This window comes from Stenella coeruleoalba (genome assembly GCF_951394435.1).
Source record: "Stenella coeruleoalba genome assembly, chromosome: 17".
Taxonomy (NCBI): Eukaryota; Metazoa; Chordata; class Mammalia; order Artiodactyla; family Delphinidae; genus Stenella; species Stenella coeruleoalba.
The window spans coordinates 32,135,445-32,159,367 of NC_137163.1; the positions used below are offsets into that span (position 1 = coordinate 32,135,445).

Genomic DNA, 23,923 nt, shown 5'->3' on the forward strand with positions numbered 1-23,923 from the left:
ATTGGGTTTTGTTGATTAAAGCAGAAGATAATACTCTGCATAATCAATCAATAGAAAATGTAAATATTATTTTGCGCATAGTTACATTCTCTGGAAATTCTCAAAGACAAGTTTTCTTTCAAAGGTATATATTCCTACAAAAATTTAGAGTTCCATTACCCTAAAACTGTAAACCTGTTTGAATGCATTAGATTATATCCATGAAATAAAGAAAATATGCCAATATACACACTGTATGCTCATATATATCATTTATATAATTTAAATATTAACATGTACAGTGTGATGAATTTTGGACAAAGCTGTATTAAACTTGCATAAATAAATTTCTGAGTTACTAGATCAAAACAAAAAAAAAAAGATGGCAAAGCTGTGAGCAGATTGCCAAAGCACAGTTATTGATGTTATTCAGTTACTGAATTACTCCAAATTCATGCAATATTTTATTATACTTAGAGTGATTAAGAAAAGGTCTTTATCATTTAAAAAATAAATCTGAGAAGTATATTATGAGAGATATACTGTTTATACTTGTTAGAACAATAGAAAAATTGGTCTTTTTTTTTTAAAGGAATCTTATTTATCTTTATAAATAATAACAATTACTACGTTGCAATATGCCATGCCTATTTGGTTTTAGACACACATTTGATCAGAGTTAAAAACAAAATGGAAACCATTCTCTTTCATGGTAAATTAAATAGTATCTCCTAAATTCCAAAACTACTAGCTAAAAGTATCAAATTCAGTTTATCTCACTGTATACCATATGAACCCTAAATCAATCAAGAATAGTTATTGAATTTTGCATTTTAAAGAGCTGCTTTTATTAAAACAATTTTTAGAATTTAACTGTTTTCATTTTCTAACAATCTCAATAAAGCTTAATTTAATTTCCCCTTAATCTAGTAGTCATATTATAAAATATAGAAAACACAGTTTTTCACATGGGCAGCATCATTTATTTATGCTTATTTAGCATTTCTATAATTAGCTCCATTCCTATACACTTAAAATCCATTACAGAACTTCCTTTTGTATCTGTTAAGGACTTTACAGTATTATACACAATAATTCCATATAACATCCTATTATTTTGCTTGTTATCAGAGAAAAATGAGTTTAATTTGTTTATAACATCTCTCTCTCTACCTACTTACCTACCTATCAACTTACCTATCTAATCATTAACATGAATATTTTAGAAATGCAATATTCTGATTAATCTGTATATACATTACTAAAGAATGTTCTAAAACACATGAGCAGTTTTCTTAGAACAATATGAAGAATGTAATTTATTCCTTTTTTGACCATTTGGAACTTTTAGTAACTCATGGTCATTATTTTAACAATAATTACTATTTCAGCTGCAAACTCGTGGCCCATCCAGCAGATCTGGCCCACTGATGTACACCTTCTTTGTCCAGAAGAGTGGTTTACAAAGTTAATGTAAGAATTAGGGGTCTTGGTTTCCTGAAACATGAGATCTGGCAATACCGCCTGCACGCCTGTGTGCCAACAACTGGCTGAAGTCGAGCAGCAATTTCCCCCTTCAAAGGGAGCATGCGCTTTCCAGTTGGCCAGAGTACCAACACTACCTCGTCCTTAAATCTGATTTTAATCACGCATATTACCTACTTGGTCCTGTTAAGCCTTTTGACTTTAAGATCCCCAGACTAGTATTAGAACACTATAACTGTAGGAGTCACAGAAATTACACTTAATAAGTCTGCAGAAAATTCTGTGAAGGTTGCCTTTAGAAGAAATCGCAGTTATCCTGGTGTAGGTAGTTTTTATGGTACTTTCCTATTTCTGGTAAAGCATGAGAGTAAATTGTAACTAATTACAATTCTAGATAGTTTGTTTCTAGTTTGTCAATACCAGAAACACTGAGCAATTGTTTCTACATTGTCAGGAGGAAAAGTGAAAGATTTTGTCCTAATAAAAGTAATCTAAATTGGAAAGTAAGACATAAAACTTGTCACTGTTTGCAGATGACATAATATTTTACACAGAAAATCCTAAAAATGCCACCAGAAAACTACTGGAGTTCATCAATGAATTTGGTAAAGTTGTAGGATAAAAAATTAATATACAGAAATCTGTTGCATTTCTATACACTAACAACGAACTATCAGAAAGAGAAATAAACAAAACAATCCTGTTTACCACTGCATCAAAAGAATAAAATACCTAGGAATAAATCTACCTATGGAGGTAAAAGACCTGTACTTGGAAAACTATGACACTGATGAAAGAAACTGAAGATGACACAAACAGATGAAAAGATATATCATGTTCTTGGATTGGAAGAATTAATATTGTTAAAATGACCATACTACCCAAGGCAATCTACAAATTCAATGCAATCCTTATCAAAATACCAATGGCATTTTTCATAGAACTAGAGCAAATAATTTTAAAATTTGTATGGAAACACGAAAGACCTCAAATAGCCAAAACAATCTTGAGAAGAAAAACAGAGCTGGAGAAATCACGCTCCCTGACTTCAGGCTATTACTAAAAAGCTATAGTAACCAACACAATGGTACCAGCACAAAAACAGACACATAGATTAATGGGGCTGAATAGAGAGCCCAGAAATAAACCCACACATTTATGGTTAATTAATCTGTGACAAAGGAGGCAAGAATGTACAATGGAGAAAAGATAGTCTCTTCAATAGGTGGTGCTGGGAAAACTGGACAGCTACATGTAAACTAATGAAATTAGAACATTCTCTAACACCATATACAAAAATAAACTCAAAATGGATTAAAGACCTAAATGTAAGACTGGAAACCATAAAACTCCTAGAGGAAAACAAAGAACACTCTTTGACAAAAATTGTAGCAATATATCTTTGGATCCATCTCCTAAAGCAATTAAAAGCAAAAATAAATAAGTGAGACCTAACTAAACTTAAAAGCTTTTGCACAGCAAAGGAAACCATTGACAAAATGAAAAGACAACCTACGGAATATGGGAGAAGATATTTGCAAATGATACGACTGATAAGGGATTCATAGCCAATATACATAAACAGCTCATACAACTCAACATAAAAAAAACCCTTGATTAAAAAATGGGCAGAAGACCTGAACAGACATTTTTACAAAGAGAAAATACAGATGCCCAACAGGCATATGAAAAGATGTTCACCATCGCTAATCGTCAGGGAAATGTGAATCAAAACCACAATGAGATATCTCCTCACACCTGTTAGAATGGCTATCATCAAAAAGAACACAAGGGCTTCCCTGGTGGCGCAGTGGTTGGGAGTCCGCCTGCTGATGCAAGGGGCACGGGTTTGTGCCCCGGTCCGGGAAGATCCCACATGCCGCGGAGCGGCTGGGTCCGTGAGCCATGGCCACTGAGCCTGCGCGTCCGAAGCCTGTGCTCCGCAACGGGTGAGGCCACAACAGTGAGAGGCCAGCGTACCACAAAAAAAAAAAAAAAAAAAAAATTGCAATCCTTCAATACAAACTTAAAAAGCTATCAGGGTTTAAATATTTTGCTTAGGAATTTATGTAAATGAAAAATTTAAATAAGTTAAAAAAGAAAAAAACAAAATTGAACAATAAAAGCATTGTAGGAATATTGAATTTTTAGTCTATTATTCTCCAAAGCAACTCTCCTGATGATTAAGGCATGGATATCTAATCCATCACTTCAGAAAAATGGAACTCTCAGATTTTTCAAAGTAAAGGAGTTGGTTCTGGAGTCTTACTTTGACTAACAGAAATATTAGATATTAACATTTATGAGCAGATTTCTAAAGGCTTAAATACTACTAATGACTAGATTTGACTTTACACAAAAGACTAGTTTAAACGTTTTATAGCACAATTTATATATTTCTTAAATAAAATATATTAACTAATTCTTTCAATGTCTTTCATATCAGAGATGAACACCTGTGAGTCCTCTTTCATCTTCACATTCCTGTTTTTTTTTTTTTAAATCATTGTTACAAACTTTTAATGTTTTAAAATTGTGCTAAAGAGGTAAATTTTCACATTTTGAAGTTATTTTCAACCTTTCAATACAAGATGTATGATATATTGATTTAATACTAAATTGTGCAATAACCTCAAATGGAGAAACAATTTGTTCATAGTGAGTGAAATGCAGATATAAATGTAATAGAGATAAATGGAACATGGCAAACATTTATCCCGGGAAAAAAACCCATTTAAAATGCCCAAACAGAATTTCACTTAGGTATGTGCTGTTTTTGTTTTAAAGGTAAATAATAATTTTAAAACAACAGTAAGAATATTTTAAACACACTTGGAGAACATGAAAATTACTTCCCATGTAGAAATAAAATTTGACATAAACTAGGAATTCTAATATCAGAACAATGTATTTGTTAGAGACAAATTTAGGTTTATTAACTTAACTACACAAGCTGCATAACAATGTATCTACCAAATAGATCATGATTTGACATTTCCCTTATTTGTGGTTAGTTTATTTTTTTTAAATAAAGGACCTATTATTTCATTATCCTATTTTATACTGTGGTAAAAGACTAAAAACTGTGGATTTTAAAAAAAATCAATGAATTGCTTAAACATCTTTTAGTAGCCCTCAATAAAATTTGATAGTGGGAATAGTTTGTTGTATTGAAAAAAAAAACCCACATAATTTGAGATCAGCAGTCTAGGGTTGGAGCATAAAAGATTTATAAAAAACATGAAGAACTGCACCAAAGAAGAATTATCATATGCATATATATTTATATACAACGCTGGTTATATATATCCCACTGGTTGTAGATTATATTTATATATTCTATTATTAGATTATATTTATATATTCATATATATATATATATAGTATATCTATATATAAAACCAGTGGATTAAATATAACTTGGTTCATTTCTGAGATGATAATCCCTGACACAACTCCCTCTTCTAATCCTGTTTTCATGTTCTTAAAGTTGTGAAATATAAATACAAAGGAGTGCATAAGACATATGTTTGATTAAAGAATAATTATAAAGTAAATACTTTTATAATCACTCTCCAAGTTAAGACATTGAACATTTTTTTAAAGTTAGAGGCAGGTAGGTTTTGGCTCAATTAAGGAAAGTCTTTCTGGTAGTTACAGATGTCTAAGAATATAATGCTGCCTTATAAGGTTAGATAGTTCCGAATTCTTCAGGCAGATTAGATAATCAACCATTAATGATATTGTATAGGGTTACTGGTCATCACATCTAGATATACTGGAATAGAATGCTCATGTCAAGGGTACAGAATTATGTTTTTAAAAAGCTCTCCTAGTGATATGTTTATGAGCTTCGTTTGGGAACCACGGATACAGGAGGATTCCTTCCTAAGTTCAGAGTACTAGATAACTTCTAAAGTCTCTTCCAATAATGATGTGTGGCTTTCTGTGTATTATAGTCCAGCTATGAAAGAGAAGCTCTACATTAAGACTTTGTGAATCACTAATAAGAAAAATTGTAATTAAGCAGAGGAATATGATGATTATAATATTTCATAGTGGTTAAAGGAATAGTGGGAAAAGGCGCTTAATTTTATCTAATTATTTGATATTTTAAAATATTCTTTAGAATTGTCTTTCTTATTCATTGCCTTTCAGCTGTTTTAACAAAAAACACATTTTTAAAAAATACTGAAATAATTAGGCATTCGTTGATCCATTCATTCTTCAACAAGTATTTGTTGAGGGCCTACACTAGGGACTGGGGACTGGGGATACAGCACTGCCAGAACAGATGGAGACACTGCTCCCATGAAGCTAAAATTTCAATACCGCCTAAATATCTGAGAGCAGCACGCCTAAATCAAAGTTTCCTTTCATTTTTATAGTGATAACCACTTGTACAGATTGAACCCAAATTTTAAATTTATTTTATTAGAGCAGATCAGAACCTTAAACCAGGAGAATCCTCATCTCAAAATGTAAAGAGTAAAAACCTCTCTGTCAACCTCTCAAGTTTACTGTTAAAATCTCATCCTATATACATATGTATATATGACATATAAATAATGTGTACATAACATATAAATAATGTATACATATAATATTAAAGTATATAATGCATCAATATACTATATTATATACTTATATATATCATATTTGGATATATGTATGATATATAAAATCAGTTTTTAACCAATAAAGCACTCTACAAATATGATACTAACATTATTATTTGTTAAAACAATATAACAATAAAGTGGTGGAGACTTTGAAAGTATACTAGCACAATGAAGTAGCTATAATTAAATTAACGAGTACATAAATATGTCCCTTATAGTATTTACTGATTATTATATTGATAGACCTTGATGAATATTTTATATATCCTTAAACATAAAGAGAAGGTTGTTGTTTATTCTATATAATGTATAGACTTAATTCTTTTAATGAAGAGTATGTATACCAATTAATGGCAGAAATACTAAAGCTTAATGACGTGCTAAAATACTGGATATGGGAATCATGCACTACATGACCATTAAATAACAATGTAAAACCAACTCTGGGAGTCTAGAAAATTAGAAATAAGAAGGCATCAAGTTAGAGTAAGATGAAGTAATTCATATAGAGGGAAATTGGGAGACTTTCACTAAGTGTGTGCTAGATTAGAGCATGGCATGTAGACACACATACACACCCACATACATATATACACACACATGCGTATATATGACATAAATAAAGCTCTACACCTGTAATCTCCTTTCCTCTCTGAAAATAATGGTTCCAAGCAAATGTGTTATTGCAAGTATAGAAAAGGATAAAAAAGATATAAAATGGGCCACTCATCAACTCCATCTCTTTACATTGCCGCTTAAGTGCTTTATTTGAAGTGATTCCCTAAACAATAGAGTGAATTAAACTTTAAAATATACATGAAAAGTCAGCAAAATGATCAATGTTCATGATATTTGCTGAAATATATAAGCTATTTCTATGTATCCCCTCTCTTATTGCCATTACTTGAAAGATAAATCTTATCCATATTCCTTGGATAGTACTTCTCCTTTTTGTTGGATTTGCTAATTCCTATTTGATTTTACAATTCTTTTCCTAGTCCCACCTGTCTGCTTCTTTAGGGACAAGATCAATCCTTATAGTAAGTTTTCGCAGCTCCAAGGATCTCTTCTGGGCAATCCCAAGTTTTGTACCATAATTCTATGCTTAAGCTCAGCAAAAATAAAAATATTTATTTCACGGAGAGAATGAAAGCCAAAGTTAGAAATGAAAAATTAAAGCATGTCATTGAGATCAAAGCACACTTCCCAAATACATTTTGAAAACATTACATTAAAATAGTCCATCATAAAGTTTGGGGAATGCTGGCTTAAACACAACTTTTTTGCAGAACTTCTCAGAATGCTGATATATACTATGAATCTCGAAGATAAGGACAGCATGTGTAGTACAAATTTATTGACCTTAAAAACAGTTATTTTTAATCATCAGTTCATGGGAATTTCTGGAAATACACTTGGAAAGCATTGATTCAAAAGATTTGTTTTTATATTTCTAAGTATTCACACTTCATATTCGTACATTGCTGACTGATTTTAGCTAGAGACAGACCCTTTCAGATTTACATAGCAGGAAGATTAAAAAACAAACAACTAAGGAGGAGAACCTAGGAGACTCAAGTGAAAAATAATATATAATGTTTTAATTATTGTATTTTTTAAAAGATTTTTAAAAAGCCTTATGCTTGGTTTGCATCGGAGCTAAGACAACTATTTGACAAACTTCAAATATGTTCTTAAGCTATTAATTCAGAAAGACTTTGAATGGTTAGTGGCTTATAAGAAATTGTGGATTTTCTTCTGACATTGTTTTCCTATCCTGGATAATGCTGAAAGAATCACTTGTCTCTTCCTGCCTCAGTTCACTTATTCTAAATGTTTTACTAAAGGTAAGCATTATCAAATCACATATTAAAATTCTCTATCTCCCCTCTGGACTTTAAGCTCTTTGAGGGAAGGAATTAGGTCTTGTTAACCAGTATTTTAGCACAGAATCTGGCATACAGAAGATGTTCAAAAATATTGGCTGAATAAACGAAGGCAATTTAGGAATAAAATCATTTTAACTTCAAGACCATTAAAGGTCCATCACTTCAAACTATGAAACACATCCCATAAAAATTTTCCAGAATCTCTACTATATTTATTACTTTGTAAAATGATCTTATAATAAAATCTTTTTTTGCATTTCAGAAATTATTTTCTCTTGTACAAAACATATGAAGGATCTGTCTTATTCTGAATTGTCATCTGGCAAAGTGTTATAGGAAAGTTTCTATGAAATATGCAGATCTAAAAGCTTAAAAAAGTGAGAATTTCATAAATGTATTTTCCATCTCCTCTCCTTTTCTTTCTTTATCAACCCCTATTATATATCAAATGCTTGTCATGTGCCAGGAATGATGTTAGAAGCTTTCAGGATATAATCTTATTAAATGGCAACCCTGCAAGAATATTATTATTATTACCCCCAATATATAGGTGAAGAAAGTGTTTTTTATTTGCCCAAGTTTATATTGTTAGGAACTGGCAGAACTAGGATTCAACCCAGTTTTGTCTGAATCCAGAGCTAAGTTTTAGCGGTCATGCTATATATCTCTCATGTATATTTTCGGAGGACTTAGGTATTACTTATAATACTAAAAATAAATTCTGGATGAGGATAAGTGACATTATGCTTACTATGAGTCAGTGTAACATGGCATGAAGTTCTTATTCACAACTTTGCACAGCAAGCCAGCTCAATCCCCAACGTGCCAGACTGGAAGGCTAAGTCTCTGCACATGACAGGTGCATCATGGAAGGTAGTAATTCATGCTCCATGATAAACAGAAATAGTAAAATTAAGTTGGTTAATACTTAGTGTCCTGAAAATATGCAGTTGTCTTCAGATAACTTCAGTATTAAATGCTACATATCATCTATTCAAAATATTTTGATAGAAAGTCTCAGAAGACTAATCTACAAAGTTTCTTATTTTTGCCATCCCCAAATGAAGTCATTTCTCTCATCTTTGCACCTTTCAATAGGATTTTAGAATTCATTTTACACCGTTCTTTTGGGACACATTAGACTGGTATGAGTTCGTCTAATCTTCAAATACTGTCTAATGAACCCTTTGCTATCTTTTCTTGTCTGTTTTTCTCCCATTCTTGTTAGACTTTATACAGGATTTTTATCTATAAAATAATGATTATCATTCATCATATATCAAATCAGTAAACCAACCAACCAACTAAATCTTTTCTGACTGGAATACATATGTGTCATAAAACAAACTCCTCTGAAGTAAATTCCACTGACTTCTGAAATAAATAGGTTTCTTTCCATTGGGGAAAAAAGTGACCTCTTGGTCATTGTTGTCAGAGAAGATTGAGATGAGCATGTTGGGTACTGCACTATGTCAGAAGCTCTTCACACCTCTAAACTTCCACTGCTTTATTATGGTCTCACTGATTCACACATTCATGCACAAACTTTTATTGAGTGCCTACTATGTGTGAGGTATTGTAGATATTGAGAGGTAAGACAACAAAAAGATAAAAATGATAAATACATATCCTCAAAAGGCTAACTAATGGTCAACAATGGAAGATTAAATGCATACATAATTAACTATATCACAGGGGAGGAAAATGAGCACCACAGGAGAAACTGTTACTGTAAAAGAATATTAGATAAATTACGGAGGAAGAGCAGAGGAGGTGTCTCTTGGATGAATTTGTATTTGACTTGAATATTGAAGGATGGGCAGATACTTTACTCATAAAGAGAAAGAAAGAAACTATGCTTTAGACACCAGAAGCAACATGAGCATATACACAAAGGAATAAAAGCAAGAGCCTGTGAGGAAAAGGGCCAGTAATGTGAAAGACTGAAATCAAGATAAGGTTAAAAATTAAAGATTGGAATTATGTCATTACGGTTCTAAAGTCTCAGGATGGGTGTTTGTGGATTTTCTTTTTTTGACTTTTGATCACTTAAGATTAGACTCCCCCTTTCCATATAGACTCTCCCCTTTCCTTTCCCCCCTTTCCATATGTCATTACGGTTCTAAAGTCTCAGGATGGGTGTTTGTGGATTTTCTTTTTTTGACTTTTGATCACTTAAGATTAGACTCCCCCTTTCCATATGGAGAATCAGCATTTGAAAATGAAGCCACACCATACAGTACCGCACTGTACTGATATACTGGTATCTAACACAATAATACTCATGCGCGGGAATCCTTTGACTTCAAACTTGATATTATTTTTATTATTTCTATAAAAATCAAACTTCTATATGTTAAATTTGTTCATCCTGAGGGATACCTGTAGTTCTATTAGGAGTCACTGTCAGAACATTGCATGTAGTCTAGAATAACAGTTGTGAATTAATCGTCCTTTTTGGCTTGTAAAAATAAATATTGAATATGATGGAAACTACTGCAGCAGTTTTTTCTACTGCTATTATTTTGTATGGTAGAAGTCATTCCAATTTAATTATTTCTCTACTTTCACACTAAATTTATTTTACTCTCTAACATACAGCCAGTGGGGAAAATGTTAGAAATAAACGTTAACAATGTTATAAATAAAAATGAATTGTATCCATTATAGCAGATAGGTAAATAGAAACATTATTTACCTATAGGTTAATCAGTAGTGGTAATGCTAGAAAACAAAAGTTTAATATGTAAATGAATGTTAATGGACATTTTAAATGTATATAATCCTAAATTGCTATTCTAACCAGAATGCAATTAATTAATCAGTAAAAATGAATCTGGGTAGGCATCTCTGAATAAGATTTCCTGTGTGATAACAGGATAGAATAACCAGTCACCACAGAAATACAAATTAACAGAATTGCTAATAACGATTACACTACAAAGTCAATTAAATTGAATAGGTCTCTTTCAATTACTCTTTGAATAAGTCTATTAATTTATGTAAGATGTGGGAGTAAATTTTAATTAACACTGATCTCCGATTTCATATCAAAGAATAGAGATGTGGTATTGAAGTATAAATATTATGAGTTAGCTGTAAAGACCGCTCTGAAAATGTGGTGACACCAGCAGCAAAGCAACGCCAGGTGGCGCTGTTACAAAGCTATCCCCTGACCACTCATTCCTAACCCTTTTTACTACCATCTTAACTAAAACCTGGTGCTTTCTTGAACACACTGCTTCCCCATGAACATTTTAAGGAAAGTTGGCTCTTAAGAAGTATTGGAATAGAGAAAAAAGACATGCTTGACAAACTTAACCTTAAACAAAATATCATCTGCATTTTATCACCACTACACTCATAATAGTTACTGAAGAAGCAACACCAATTACAGATTTTTTTTTTTTTTTTGCAGAGAACTTCTGAGCATTTTAAAAGATATATTCACATCCCATAAAATTCATCTTTTAAAAGTACACAATTCACAAAGGAACAACTTCAGAAAAACTGACTACTCATGTTTTTATGCTATTAGCATAACGAGTTCAGATTTAAGGGCTATTATTTTTAAAAGACAAGATTTTCCTACTAAACTAATCTATGAAACTAAACTACTAAACTAATCTCCATAAGAGATAATAGCTTAAATTATAGAAGTAGATATAGGGTTAGGGAGAAATGGAATACTTCAGAGATAATTAAGCATTAAGATTAATAAGACTTGATTGGAGGGAGGGAATCATGCTCAGTGGAGAAGGACTAGTCGAGTGACGCCTAGGTTCCTGGTTTGGGCAAATGGGAGGGTGCCAGTGCCACCCACCGAGAAAGAGAGCACAAAAGGAGGAGTGGGTTATTAAATGTAGTTGCCTGTTCCGTGACAGTATGATGAATTTAATTTTACATGCTGAGTTTGGTACGCCCCCAGGACAGACAAGAAGATGGCAAGGACAGGACTGGATAGATCTGGCAGATGGTTAAGGAAGAAACCTGGGCTGGAAATACAGTTTTGGAAGCCATCAATACACAGATGCTACTGGAAGCCACGGAATAGAAGGCAGCATCAAGATAGAACACGTAAAGAAAAGAAGGCCTAGTATGGGATTCTGGAAAATGTCAACATGGAAGGGGCAGAGAGAATGCTCCCAGAGAAGACAGAGGTGATCAGAGAGATGGTTAGAGAACTAAAGGAATGTACAATCACAAGAGCTCAGAGAAAAGAGCATTTCAAGAAGAGAACGTAAAGGTGTTGAATTCTAAAGGTTGGCAGGATACTATATGAAAACTGTTCCGAGTTAGCAGCATATACAATTTGAGGCAGTTTTTTAAAAAAGTTACATAACACAATTGTAATAAAATAGAGGTAAAGGAGCAAAGCCTCAGAAAAGAGGCAAAAATAAAAATATCAATTATTATATATAATATAATGATTATAATATAATGTAGTTCAAGAAATTGAATGGAATTATCATGTCTTTTGGCTATGAACTTGAACTTCCTGATAGACTAGATAAAGAGAACATACAATGGATTACATTGTTTTGTTTTCAGTGAAGTAGATACATCTATTCTTTAAGAGAGCTGCTCACAAAATTTTAAAAGAAAGTTTCATATAGACTATTCTAAAATGGATGAGTGGCACAGGAGACATCCTCAAAAATGCTTTTAGACCTAATGCAAAGTAATTCTACTAGGCTGTTTCTTTTAAGAACTTTCCATGAGCATTTCTATTTAACATTGTAGTGATGGTTTTAGCCAGGTCAATTAGGCAAGACAAAGAAATAAAAAGGCATTCAGATCAGAAAGGAGGAAGTAATCAAGTAATCTTGTTTCACAGATCACATGATCTCATATAGAATATCCTAAAGAATTAACTAAAAACTTTTAGAGCTAATAAATGAATACAGCACAGTTGCAGGTTTCAAGATCAATTTATAAAAATAAATTGTGTTTCTATATACTAGCAATGATCAGTCTCAAAATGAAATTAATAAAATAATTCCACTTAAAATAGCACCAAAAATAAAATACTTGGAATAAATTTTAAAAAAAGAAGTATATGTTCCCTGAAAACTATGAAACATCATCCAGAGAAAGTAAACATAAGTAAATGGAACACCTTGTGCTCATGGATTGGAAGACAACATTTTTTAAGATGGCAATAATCCCCAAATTGATCTAATTAAACACAATCCCAGTCAAAAAGCGCAGCTGCCTTTTTCCCCCCAAATTGGCAAGCTGACCGTAGTATTCATTAGGAAATATAAGCAACCCAAAAGAGAGGAAGGACAGCGTCATAACCACTTGGGGGGGGGGTTGTTTTAAAAATGCAAATTCCTGGGTCCTTACATGATCAAAATTCTAAGAGTGATATTTGGTGTTTTTTTAAAAAGTCCCCTTTTTATGCACAATCATAAAACAGAGGAGGTCTATAACATAGGAGTAAATAAGCGGTACGCGTCGTTATATTACATAGTCAGGAAAATGTATTATCACATTTTAACTCTGATCTGTAACTCTGATCTGTAAGTTAGCAGTAATAAATATTTCATTAACAATTATTCTGCTTGCCCTTTTAAAGACTATAAGAACTTTTTGCTAGATAATTTAGATGGCTTAAGTCTTAAAAACAGCTATTCATGAACATTTGAACTGATGCCATCTTTTTCCTTTAAAACATTTTCCTATCTCAAGAACGTTTTCTTTAAAAAGAGAAAACATAATTCCATACCGTTTATAGACATGCCTGAGAACTAAATTTTTTTTTGATTTTTGAAACTTTTTATTTATATTTTGGCCTTACAAATAATCATTTTTAAATTGACTCTTCTGTAAGAATGTAAAGCACAAAAATTTGCTAAATATCAGATTCACACAAATCCTCAAAATGTTTTCTGTGTAGTCTTCATTAATGCAAATCTTTGTGTGAATATTTCACTCTTACCATAGATCTTGAACCTGTTTTACAATAATGAAGCCATAAAGTTTTTAGGCAGTGCATTCATTATAAACTGTAACATTTCCATTAAAAGGAAAGCTGGGTAATACAAAAATATGAGAGGATCTGAGAAGCAGGCAATCTGTTGAGGCTCGGTATATCTTATTTGGTTATCTATGAAAATTTATAGATAACGAGCTTCTTGAATTATTTTTTCTTTTTCTTATATGCCCAGAACAGAACCTGGGGGAATGGATGAGTAATCTGATCACAAAGCTACCAAATGTTGTTGGTTTTGACAATACTATACTGTTCAATATTTGTTTTTCTATCTTCCACTGCAGATTTACTTAAGATCTCCACTTCTTGTGCCAAATTCTTCCATCAAATATCCTTGTGAATTAGTTTAGGTTTCTTGATGAAATTTTCTGGATATGGAGCTATCCTTAAACATCCATCTACACAAGTCTAAGAAACTGCTTCACCCTCAGGCTTAGAAGTTTAGAAATGCTTAATTTCACCTCTATCCCCCAGTTCATAGTATATATTGCCTGACAAATTTTCTGAATAAATATTGGTTGAACGAATGATTTCTCCTTACATCTGAACACTTTTTTTCTGGGCCAGCCTACCACATATATATGGTATGTAATCAGCAAATGTACATAGATATAATGTAGACAGATACCTATGTACAGAGAGTGAGAAAAATATTTTAAATGGTAAATATAATTTTGGATTTTCTAGAAATGATTACCAAATAATCATTAATGGTAGGGGGGCATTTAACCAGGCTAATATACATGTGTGGAAATATAAATAGCTAAATGTGAATGTATTGTTTATTAATCAACTTTGAAAACATATTATATTCAAATATTTAATGGACCTTTTTTGAATTTACTTTTTGCTATTCATTTCCTACTAGTACATTCAGAAGACTTACTTTAATAGACTTACTATAACACAAACAACATAATTCTGTATCACACAATGAGATACAATTACTGTAATGAAAATAGCAACTAAAATGGATTTGGTTCATTGTAGTCACTGTGTTAATTTTAAGTATACCAGCATTGCTATAGATACTTAAACCCTGAAGTCAGAAAAAGTTTTTTCCTTTACAAAATTTGGATTACAAGTAAATGTCAATGATGCATTATAGAATAAGATTATTTCCAATAATGTTGTATAAGCATGTAAGTTGTTTTTGGCATTTAAACAATCTATGATTCTGTTCATCAACTACCAAAACGAAATGTTACTGGCAGTACTCAGACATAGCTTCTCTTGGAATAAAGACTGTTCATTTTATTCTGAGAAATGAAAGCAAATTCAAGATCCTATGCTGCAATAATTAATTAGCAACACCAGCATTTTCTCACAAATAATTGCAGTTGACACTTTTTGCCATCATATGGAATATATGTTCCCTAGAGACATCAGCCTGGCCCCCTAAGGTTTACAGTTGCGAAAGTATTATAGTTACTTAAGCAGAGTACAATGCCTTGATGACTCGTTGCTAGGAATATACCATCTTTCCCTTTCCTGTGTAAAATAATGTGGTCTTTTCAAGAAGAAAATGGTGAAGAAAGTAATATTAAAAAATCGAGAACTCAAGGTTATAATCTTCTTCAAACTTTTCCCCACCAAGCCAGATATGCTAACATAGGCTTTTGGCTCCAGGCAGACACCAAGGGGCTCATGTGTTCTCCTTTACAGTTTATAGAATGGAAAACACATTAGAGGCTCACATTTTGCTCTGCTTTTGGAAGAAAGGAAACTCTGTGTCTCTTTCCAAGGAAATCTTGGAAAGTTTTCTCTGTGAATTAATGATGAAATGACCCAATGCCAAATAAACCAGAAAAATGCTCTTCATTAATAAGGTAATGTAATTATCAAAAGTTAGATAAACAACGAAATAGACTTGAAATTACTAGTTTAGACTCGAATCACAAAATATGCCTAATTTAAGATTTACTTTTAGGTTTCGTGTCTGTTACATAGAAACCTTCATAGATCACAGATATAGTTAAATATACCAATCTGAGACAGAAGGTGAAGTGTCACAGAATTAGACCACTGAATTGTATACCCAGGGGGTAAACATTTATTCCAATTATCTTTCTCTTTAAGTCCGGGTAAAGCACAAACTGAGATTGGATTTAGATACAATAAAGCAAAATTTGGCTTACAATCGGGGTGAGTATTATGCCAAGTGCATTCTAGCACAAAATCAAGGTCTGGATGGATTACTAGAAAACCAAATTCCTCCAAATTGCACATGATTTGCAATTCTCAGTCTCAGAGAAATGTAACTAGACAGGTCTCATCTCCTCAGGCAGAAGGATGGAGTCTACTGCGGACTTGTGCCGACATGACTTTCAGTACAGCACTGTAAAGATGGTTTCATATTTACATAGTGCATTGTGTTATGAAAATGAAAATATAGTTGTTGTTATGCCTTGCTGATTATGTTTCTTCCCTTTTCCCCTGTTCAAAGCTCCTTCTCTGGCAGTTTCTCTAGCTGAATGAATTTCTAGAGGGGGCTAAGTCAACATGTCTGCCTTCTAATAAGCCCTAAGGCCTCTATCTTCTCAGAGTATCAAAGACCACTGTTCCTACTCCACAATCTTCCTCAGGAATCAGAACTGCACTAGACCCCACCAGATAACTATGACAGGCAAGGGACTTGCTTTTTTCTTTATTCAGAGACAGAATAAAGCTTACTTTTTGCTACCTATTTTGCCATTCATTTTAAAAGTTCTAGTATATAGTATTTCTTATAGTGCAGGCTACATTTTTTCAGCCCCTTCAGAACCTCATTTTAAAGGTTTGACTCTACAAATGAGGAAGATATACAGTAATTCATGCTAAAAAAACTAAAGGGAAATTTACCTTTGATCCACCTAGTCAAAAAGAACTTAAAAACCCAATTAAATCAGACTCTCAGAGCTATGGTATACAAATTAAAGACTGTTTAATAAATCAATCTGTTAGGTAATAATTTGCTAACATTAATTAGTTGCATTAGAAGCTAAAAGATAAAACACAAGAAAATAAACCAAATGTAAATGGCAAAATAGTTTTTAAGAGTAGGAGAAAGGACATTACTAACGGGAAATGTCTACGAAAATGAGCAAATTTTACCTGTCATCATCTTGCGAGAATTGCTTTTGCAAATCCTCTTTATTCCACTGTTCTTTTTCTTTCCCTTGTTCAGGTATATCTTGTGTTTTTTCCTCGTCTCCTGATTCTCTGTTTTTCTCCTTATTACATGTTTTTGTAATCTCTTTCCCTTTCTCATTCTCATTAATTCTTTCTTCCTTTACCTCTTCCTCCTCATGAACTATCTCTTCATGCTTATCCCCTTCTTTCCCTCCCTCTTCTATTCCCTTTGGCCTTTTGAAAGCGAAATAAATTGAAGGCATGCAAATAAACACAAAACAGAAAGAAAAAGTCAAGAAAAAGTGCATACAAAATTAAATAGAAAAGTAATGATAACTACTAAAACATAAATAAAAATGACATCTTTTAAGCATTGAAAACTTTTTCTCCAGTGTACACCAGAGAAGCACTGTGTAAGCAACACTTAAATCATAATTGTTTTTAAATCATATTGTCCTGTTACAAAGTTGCATGGAAAAAATTGTGGTCTCTCCATTATTGTTTTGTTTTGATCCAATAGGAGTAAAAAAAGACTAATTTAGCTCAGGTGTCCATAAAGTCTATAGGTTGGGTGATAAATGAAAATTACACTAAAAAACATACATTACATTTATAAATTTTCTTGAGAAACTGAGAATTTTTTCCATGCATTTATAAAAAGTTTCAAGAGGATGGGAGAGCACCTTACTAAAAAAGTAATGTTCTTGTGTTTTCTGAATTACTAAAATGTATTCAGCTAGGAAAAATCCCCTCTAAAATATGATTTTTCATATTCCTTAGAATATTAAAAAATTCAGGTCTTCACTTAACCATCACTTTAATTTCAGTAAAGATATAATAAAAGAATTACTTTTTAAATAACAAAATTGAAAAAATACCTAATGATATTATTTCAAATAATCTAGTAAGACAATAGCTATAAGTTCTGTAAAACTTTTCTGTGCAAGAAGTTTGAAATGGAGACCAAAATATAATTAAAAGTAATCTGTACAGAAGTTCTTATTGTCTTAATGATATATATTAACCTTTTAGAAGTAAAAGATTTTACATTTATCCAAAGAAAAATAAAGATCTTCTAAAATATATTTAGAGGAACTTCCTGCTTAAAGTCCCCTTACTCACCTGATTTTCTTATTTCCTCTTGGCCGTTCTGATTGGACAGACATGTAGCTTGTGCTGCTGAAACGAGAAGCACTACTAGTCCTTGAAACCGCAGATATATCACTTACATCACTGTCCGAAGATTTAGTGGAAATATTATCTGCCCCTCTATGAGGATCCCATCCTGATCGATACTGTTAACACAGATTGACAAATACGCAGAAGTTGTCAGTATTACCACACAAAGCAATTATTCGCTTCTCCTATTTCAGCACTTTAATTGTCCACAGAGGATACTGCAAAACCCCACTCAGTTGCATATAAAACAAAAGTGAATGGCAATTATCCTAAAAGAAAAGTTCAGTTTATATGAAACCCTTGTTTTTAGCAATGACAATTAGAGAATTTTTACCACACCCCAATGAAGACCATTAAAACAGTTTCACAACAGGAATGGCCTCAGGGAAGAACATTTAGGTAAAATCTGGGAAATAAACATTTGGCTTAATATTAGGAAGAAAAATTTTTTTTATTTCTGAATTTGAAAAAAAAGTATGATGAAGTTGCCATTGTAACTTATAAAAACCAATTTTAGTAGCATCAATTTTCTCTTTAATCCATTATGCTTCACTGAAAACCTAGAGATAATATAAAATCTAATTATTAAAACACTAACTTTTTAAAGAAAAGCCAAGAGAAAAGAGCAAGTTTAATTTCTGAATGGTTGCTGGAATTTTGATGAATCCTAGAAGTACTAGAAAAAATCATTATTATTTACAATAGTTCAAACTTTCTGGAACTGAAATAATCAGATGGTCATCTGCCAGGGTGCAGGGTGTTCTGGGTGTTCAAATATTCTGATAAATTGAAAACCTTCATAAATGCTTTATGTTAATGACATGTGGAATGTAAAAAAGAATAGGTTTTGAAGTCTGAAAAACGTGGAGTAAGGAAAACTTGCTAGCTGGGTAAACTTGAGCAAATTATTTCACCTTTAAAACACTGTTAATAAAATAATAGGGAAAATAATATCTTCCTTGCAGGGCTGTTTTGAAAATTAGAAATAATACATGTGTGGTGTCTGGTATAATATAAAATAATGCAGCCAGTATTATTACTGTATGATTACTACCTGATGGCTATTACTAGGTTAAGAGACTATCTGCTAATAGTTTTTTTTTTGTAAATATGCTCTTAAACATAATGGTGAAAAATCCTTACTTGGTCAATTTCACAGTGGAGATCTTTTAAATCATAGATACTAGCAAATTTCATAAAGCATTAGAAAGATGATTATCTTATATAAACCATTTACTGTGACTTGAATAATCATTACCCTAATAAATAGTTCTGTATGAACAACAATTCACTGAAAATATTAGCTAGATATAAACATTTTGGTAAGACAAGTTGAATGACAGTAGGGTGTAGCGTAAACATTAGATCAGATTCAAATGAGCTGTTTTTTTTTTCCCCCAGGATCCCCCAGTATCTTGTTGTATATTTTTGAGTTAATAACTGGTCATTTTCTTTAAATGTAAAATATAAGAATTATTTTGAAGGCTACACAAAATTTTAATAATCAAATCCTTAACCTAGAAATATATATTTATATTAGATGAGATATGGCCTTTCTTAATCCACTCTCACTTTCGACTTTGTTGGAATTCTAAATTATCAAAAAAAAATACAGTTAGGGCTTCCCTGGTGGCGCAGTGGTTGAGAGTCCGCCTGTCGACGCAGGGACACGGGTTCGTGCCCCGGTCCGAAAAGGTCCCACATGCCGCGGAGCGGCTGGGCCCGTGAGCTATGGCCGCTGAGCCTGCGAGTCTGGAGCCTGTGCTCCGCAACGGGAGAGGCCACAACAGTGAGAGGCCAGCGCACCGCAAAGAAAAGAAAAAAAAAAAAAATCAAAAACAATTTACTTTAAATGACAATGTCTTCAGCCATTGCCTAGAACAGCATTTCAGTGGTTGGATCCAATATTATCTATGTTAACCATTATATTAAAAAAATATATATATATATAATATATACACATATATAGCCAGTATATACTGGCTAGCATAGATAACGTTGGATATGTGTATATATGTATTTTTTTCCATGATATTTATTAAAAGTAAATTTGATCTCAAGTTGAGACACAAATGGAAGTAATTTCCATTTTTGGACATTTCATATATATATGAAAAATGTATGTTTCAAGAAATTTTTCAAAATTATTAAATTGTTCCCAATACTACACTGCATTGGGAGAACTTTATCTTACTCATTCTTAGACTTTATAATAAAAAGGAGAAGCATATTGCTATTTATGTCTTTAAAAATAATTTATCATTGAATAGAAAAGCAGTTTTGGTATTACATTTTTTTCCTTGCTTTTGCTCATGGGATTACTACATCATCTAAATGCAAATGAAAAGCCACAACTTTTAACTTCAGGAAGTACTAAGGGTAAATGTAATCATGAAAAGCACATGCTCCGGAGTGAGACTGAATCATTGGTATGAATCTTGGCTACATGAATTATTAGGTTTGTGATCCTGAGTTCCAGTTTTTTATCTGTTAAAATGTGGACAACAATCATACCCATCTCCTAGGTTTGCTGCAAGGATTAAATAAAATAATGTACATAAAGCGCTTAGCACAATATTGGACACATAAGAAGTGTTTAATAAATGACAAATGATGACAATGATGATCATGATGATTAGATAGTAGCTGAATACTGGCTTAGTATCAATTCCAGGAATATATTTACCAAAAGAAATATTAGGTAAAATACCCAAGAGTAAATTTATTATTTTAAGACTGCTCTAAGCTATAATAAAATGTACCTATTTCTATATATATCTAAGAGACACATTTCAGAAAATATATTTATAAAGCAAAATAAAATATTAAATCAAACTTTCCCCCTAGTATGTTCTCAGGCCTCACCTGCCCGTTTGGACAGGTTCATTCATATTCCATCGCTTCATAGGGAACTACTAATTCTCAACTGCAGGATAAGGAATAGCTTTATCTCAGCAGGAAATAAATGACACTTCTTGGTTGACATAGAAGATGCCTCATTTTTAATATTTGCTTCTGGTACTTTATCCTAATATCCAAAGCCACCTGGTACCTGTGTATCCCATGTCTTCCTGATTGGTTCTTTTCTGATTTTCTTTGCCTTCATTTCTGAATCCTAACTGCTTTTTGACTTTTGTATTTCAGTAGTTGGTATTCTGACTTTGCATATTCTAGCCTTTGTCTTTTCAGGTCATCATGACTTTTGATCCTGTTGCTATGATTCACAGGTACATACAGGTTAGCCTAAGGCTTAAGACTTTTTTTTTTTTAAACACACATGGTATATATACATTGCACATATCTTTGGCTAAGACCTCTCACATAATCTAGTTTGCTGAGCTAAAATTTTGGATATGCAAAATTTAAGGAAAGATAAGATTCCACATACTATAGTTTTAAGCCTTTATATAATTCATCACATGCTACCTCTTGTTATAGGTGTGTGTGTGTGTGTGTGTCTGTGTGTGGGTGTGAGTGTATTCATATTTATTGGTAGTTTTCAAACCTTCTATTAGAATAAAAGCTCCAAAAAGCCAGAACAATATCTTCCTTATCTTTGTAAGTCTCTTAGCACCTAAGAGTCAAAGATTTAATTTAATTTAAACTCGGAGGTTTAGCTTTTGTACCAGTAAGATAAGGATAAATTTCATTTTAAGGATTCTTGTGAGGAGTAAGAGAAATAATATATTCAAAATACCCAATCGTGTGCTTAGCGCATAGCAGCTGCTCATTTCCAACACCGAAAGCAGCGGGTCATAAATAAAAAGACACCGAACGGAATAGTTTAAATAAAGGAAAACTACAAATTAGCTAAAAGCTCTAGTTTGATGATGATTTTGTTGTCTACCTAAGGCTTGTACCAAATGCATTTTTCTGTCTATTTCTAACATGTTTACCTTTGGGATATAGTTCAGGCTTCCATTAAAAACAGACACATGATCAACAGAATGAGAAATTTGGAAAGTGAGAAATAATGGGAAAAAGTTTTAAAAGTAAAACTTCAGAGGAACGTATTTTGGATACATTTAGATTATAGCATCTTTAAGTATATAATTCACAAAAAACCCAAATCGAAGTTATAAATGACCTACTATGGGAGTTTACTTTTAAAATGGTTCATTCTTTTTGCTTTTCCTAAAGTATGAAAAACAAAAGTTATATAATTTAAGTGAGACAGAAGCAGCTAAATTATTATTATACCAAGGTAATGAGTTACGAATGTGAATAAGTTATTTATTTAGGAAATGGTTGGTATTGTTTTGGCACTATACAATAAATGCTTTAAACAATTAGCATCTATTAGTTTCCAGCTGACATGAACAATGGATGATGTGCTCATCATTATCTTTAATGAAACAAACAAAGAAGGTTTACTGCATAGGATTACAGGATCTCAGCTGAAAATTGTGCTGACTGGAGATCATTAAAGTCTTGGACGACAGTGAGGGAGCTTTTCCCGACAACATTTTGATGTTTTGTACATTACTATTAAGCAGATCATGAAGCAGAAAAATTTACGGGAAATTATTGTTCTCCGGGATGTTCCAGACCCTACAGTTCTTAAGTGGCCTGGAAAAGTTAATGTTCTCCCTATTTATCTAACATTAGTGGAAAGCAACAGTACATCAGCAGAGCTCTACTGCAAGGAAAGTTATTATCAAAATTTTATAATAATATTCCTGAGAAAAAAGTAAACTCAGATTTCTAAAATAAAATTTTCATTTTCTCCTATATACTCATTTCAAGTTCTTAGATTAAGTAATTTCCTAGTTTGAGTTCTCTACAGCATCTCAGCAACTCAGGTCATTTGAGCTTTGTACGTGAACCTCTGTGAGACGTCCTTAAGCATTGCTTGTCTTCAATGTATTGAATCTCACCATAAAACTGCGATTTATTGTCTAAAACTCCAGTCCAAGAATTGGTTATGGCAAAATACTGGGAAGCAAGAAAGCTCACGTTTGAAGAAAAATATTTTAGGCCATCAAGAAGTACTTGGAGGAATATTTACATCATATTCAGAGAGAAAACATGAGTAGATCAAAAAGTAGGAAAAAATTGAGGCAAACATAATCTTTGGAAGATAAGAGGGGGGCTGAATTTCTGGGCAGGGCTCTTGATATCAGTCTGGCGGGTCTAGAGGAGAAAAGAACAGAGCAGAGGGAGTCCTGGTGCTGTGGTAAATGAAACAATCATAAGAGCAAGAAGATGCTCTCACTTGCATCATCTTATTTTTATTCCATATAATAATTCAAAGAGAGTAGAAGTTGTGTTTTGTTAGTAGCACAACTGTAGGTACTTGCTTTTTGAAGAGCTATTTCCAGATGATTTTTTCTCTGTCCTAGCCAAAGTTCTTATCATTGTCTGATTTGAATGCTGACTGTGTAAAAATCTGCTTGTAAATAGATAATTTTCTTTAGATAGGACTCCTAAAGAAGGTATTTTGTGTTAAGTTCTCTACTTTGGAGGGAGAAGACAGTGAGGAAAGGCCACAGAAAACTGAGGGTTAATTTAAGATTTAGTTTTGTAAACAGTATCCTGCAAATGAAATCCCAGCTAGAAAACTCTTTAATTCCTTCAAAGAGAATTAATCATTGCCTTGAGTATTCCTAAACTAATTTATGCCTTTCTTATACCTTTATCATGTCTCTCTGTCTCAGTCT

General features: G+C 32.5%; 1 protein-coding gene across 43 annotated transcripts in view; it reads right to left on the minus strand.

Annotated features, from left to right (window-relative positions):
• RIMS2 (regulating synaptic membrane exocytosis 2) overlaps positions 1-23,923 on the minus strand; it is a gene marked incomplete at its 5' end in the record, with an annotated part of 603,587 nt that overhangs the window by 103,816 nt on the left and 475,848 nt on the right. For 26 of the 43 annotated variants that reach the window (XM_079901300.1, XM_079901311.1, XM_079901281.1 and 23 more), the window contains one exon: positions 18,207-18,379. The exons of 14 other annotated variants lie outside the window; for them this stretch is intronic. In XM_079901300.1, the coding sequence (XP_079757426.1) occupies positions 18,207-18,379 (173 nt within the window). Of the gene's footprint in view, positions 1-17,066; positions 18,167-18,206; positions 18,380-23,923 lie in introns of those variants that run through there. 3 more of the 43 variants (XM_079901313.1, XM_079901312.1, XM_079901308.1) reach the window with 3 other exon arrangements.